At 47.3% G+C, this 2,912-nt stretch overlaps 1 protein-coding gene across 1 annotated transcript; it reads right to left on the bottom strand.

Moving 5' to 3' along the window:
• Nucleotides 1-687: 687 nt before the first annotated feature.
• On the bottom strand, nucleotides 688-1,621 carry LOC108029037 (uncharacterized). Its single transcript, XM_017101088.3, has one exon. The coding sequence runs from the start codon at nucleotides 1,524-1,526 to the stop codon at nucleotides 789-791; it is 738 nt and encodes a 245-aa protein (XP_016956577.1). The 5' UTR covers nucleotides 1,527-1,621; the 3' UTR covers nucleotides 688-788.
• Between the last annotated feature and the right edge of the window lie 1,291 nt (nucleotides 1,622-2,912).

Consider the following 2,912-nt stretch of genomic DNA (forward strand, 5'->3'; position numbering starts at 1 on the left):
CCAGGTTTCTTAGATATTCCGAACCTCAATGCATTTATAATCGCACTAACCCCTTGGAATGCCCACAATTACATGGAAATTAATGCTCCCCCGCCTCAGAGGGTTCCTGGCACGATCCTCGGTCATGTCGCCGGGAGGAGTACGTGAGTGGGCAGACCAAGGAACGGCTTCAATTGAAGTTCAATGAAATGTGTCGCCCGCGTGCGCTTTGATTTTATTGCCAGCACTTAACATAATGAGCCGCACCGATAAAATCACGTTTCCTATCGCGCGGCGCATGCGCAATCCGCCCGATACCCGATTCCAGTGCGCATATGCTTCCTGTCCCGCCGGATATTCCTTTGAGTGCCCCGCTCCATTGTCGTCCGTCTGCAGCAGTGCAGCACAAAAGTTCAAAGTGCACATGGAGCGGGGGATGGGGACTGGGATTGGGACTGGGATCGGGATCCATTGAATGCCAAGTGCAGCCGAACAAAGGATACGACACACACATTTCCACCGCACACCACCTGTTTCCTTGGGCTTTTGTGCTGAGTTTCCAGTGGGGATTCACGCGAGGAGGAAGTTCATTGAACTAAGATCGCTGTAATTGAAATCGTAACGCGCGTGCACAGGGCACAATATATCGTGGACTCAGGAATGGGATCTAGGGTATTCAAATAAATAACTTAAAAACTCTATATAATATCCTATGTGTTGAAAATGAATATTAAACATTTGTTTATTCTTTTCAAAAGCTGCTGGTCTTTACAGGATTTTTTATTCTAAATATTCAGTAAAATATATTTTCAGGACCTGTACCGCAAGTAGGCTTCGTGCAGCATATTGGAGCGAGCGTAGCGCCTGTCCTCCTCCATGAACTGCAGCACATCCCGGATGCTCATATGTTTGAAACGCAGAGCAAAGGGCCTCTGCATCGGTGCACTGGAAGCCGGATCGCCATTGGAGCCGCTTGGAGTACCGTCCGGTACTAGAGCTTCCGCCGGACGCTTGCGTCCACCGATGGCCAACATGGCGGTGTCATTCACCGAGTCAAATCGCATGGCCCTGCTCTCCTTTTCATCATTCCCCGCGCGACGCTTGTAATAGAATCCGGCGTCGTCATCCGAGGATCCATAGTCGGCCGTTTCCAGATCGTTGAGGAACATCATCGTGGTTCTCATGTCGTTGTTCATCTCACAGCGCTCGTCGTTGTAGAGGTGATAGCCCGATCGGTGCTCGCACAGCGCCACCGTCTTCTTGACCACGTACTTCATGTAGGTCTCCAGGGCGGCCAGAAAAGCGTCCAAGAGGGCCTCCTGGTTCTCGAAGAAGTACTCATTCACCACGTTGCTCTGGGTCCAGTGCTTCACCAGCTTCTTCAGGATGCCACTGCGGTCGAAGAAGGAGGCGCGGGGCTTCTTCTTGGCCGGATTCAAAGGCTTGCTCGGATCCTGGGGAGCTACGTCCGGCAGAATGAGGTCCTTGATGATAAGCAGCGGACCAGCGTACGGCTGCATGGGCACCTCAAAGGCAATAACCGACATCGTCTTGGTTGTTTCTAACAAATTATGAAGAGATATCAATTTTTCACTGCAGACTTGTCAAATGACAAATAAGGTTGATATTGTCAGCTTGACAAGAGTTGAATGCCAGGGCTTATACGATTTAAACAGGAAACTTAAAACACTTTAACTTGAGTGTTGTGAAAACCTAAAAACACATTTAATTAAAATTCTATGGATTTAATTTTTGTTATTATAAACAGTAAAATTCTTTATGAACTGTATTTAAATATACTAAGTCATCATATATTCTTTTGTAAAAGGAACAGTATTCCTTCGATGATGGTATATATATGGTATTGAGTTTCCCTTTTAGAGATTTAAAAAACCCATCAGCTGGACACTTAAATTCCAATACAGCCCCTATCCTGCGCCACCCAGCCAGGTGCTGGTGGTGCTGCCACGAGCCATCAGCAACACCTCCAAGGAACATATGCCGACTTATCCCGCTTGAGTGCATCCACCCCTCGGGGACACTGCTGACCGCAACATTTTCCTGCACTGAAATTTTGTATGTTTTCCCTTGTTCTTCTTTGAAGTACAATGAAGCTATTTCAGAAATAATTCATTGCTTATAAAAAAATGTGACAAAACAAAAAAGCACAACAATTTGTAATTGTTAAACATTTTGATTCACTAATGTTCTTACATTATTAATGGATTGTTGATAGGGTAGCCACTAAAATCTGTAATTTATATTTTAAGTGTTGAAGAATCTTCCAGGATTGGCCAGCCCTGTAAATCTAGTGTTGAAAAATGCTATTGTCAGCAGGATGAATAATTTTTCCATTGATAACTTTAATAATTTAATAAATTAATAAAAATGCATTTTTTTAGAAGTCTGGGTCCTGTAAAATAGCATTTCCTCTACATATTTTTTCCAGTGCCTGACATGGCCCACTAACTCGGCCCGGGCCCGGCACTTGTTCCTGTCCAATGCCCAGCAACAGGAGGAGGACGGGGAGAAGGACTCGTTATGCAAAGTGCACAGGAATGCAAGTGGGCCTTCGCGGGCGACTGGCGACTGGCGACGGGCACGAGCGCCTAATTATTCAAATGGAGGCGGTCTGATGGAATGCCCAGTGTCTCAGTCTGCCCTCTGCAAAGCCCGAAAGACCCGTCGCCGTCGGGGTGAGCGGATATTAGTTAAAACAGCGGCGCGCGACAGTCGCCCGTTTGCCGGACTCCTGTCCCGCACATTTCCGTGCACCACTGAACTTCTGGCCGAGAGCTCATCGCAGGCGGACACATGAGGGTGTGCTGGGTCGCATACTTAATTGCCGGCTTACCTGGCGGTTCCAGGAGCAAGCGCGTGTTGTTTTGACGTCTCTCGGCCCGGCTAGAATTTATTAGAAATGCAGGGCGAGG

The sequence above is a fragment of the Drosophila biarmipes genome, chromosome 2L (genome assembly GCF_025231255.1).
Source record: "Drosophila biarmipes strain raj3 chromosome 2L, RU_DBia_V1.1, whole genome shotgun sequence".
Lineage (NCBI taxonomy): Eukaryota > Metazoa > Arthropoda > Insecta > Diptera > Drosophilidae > Drosophila > Drosophila biarmipes.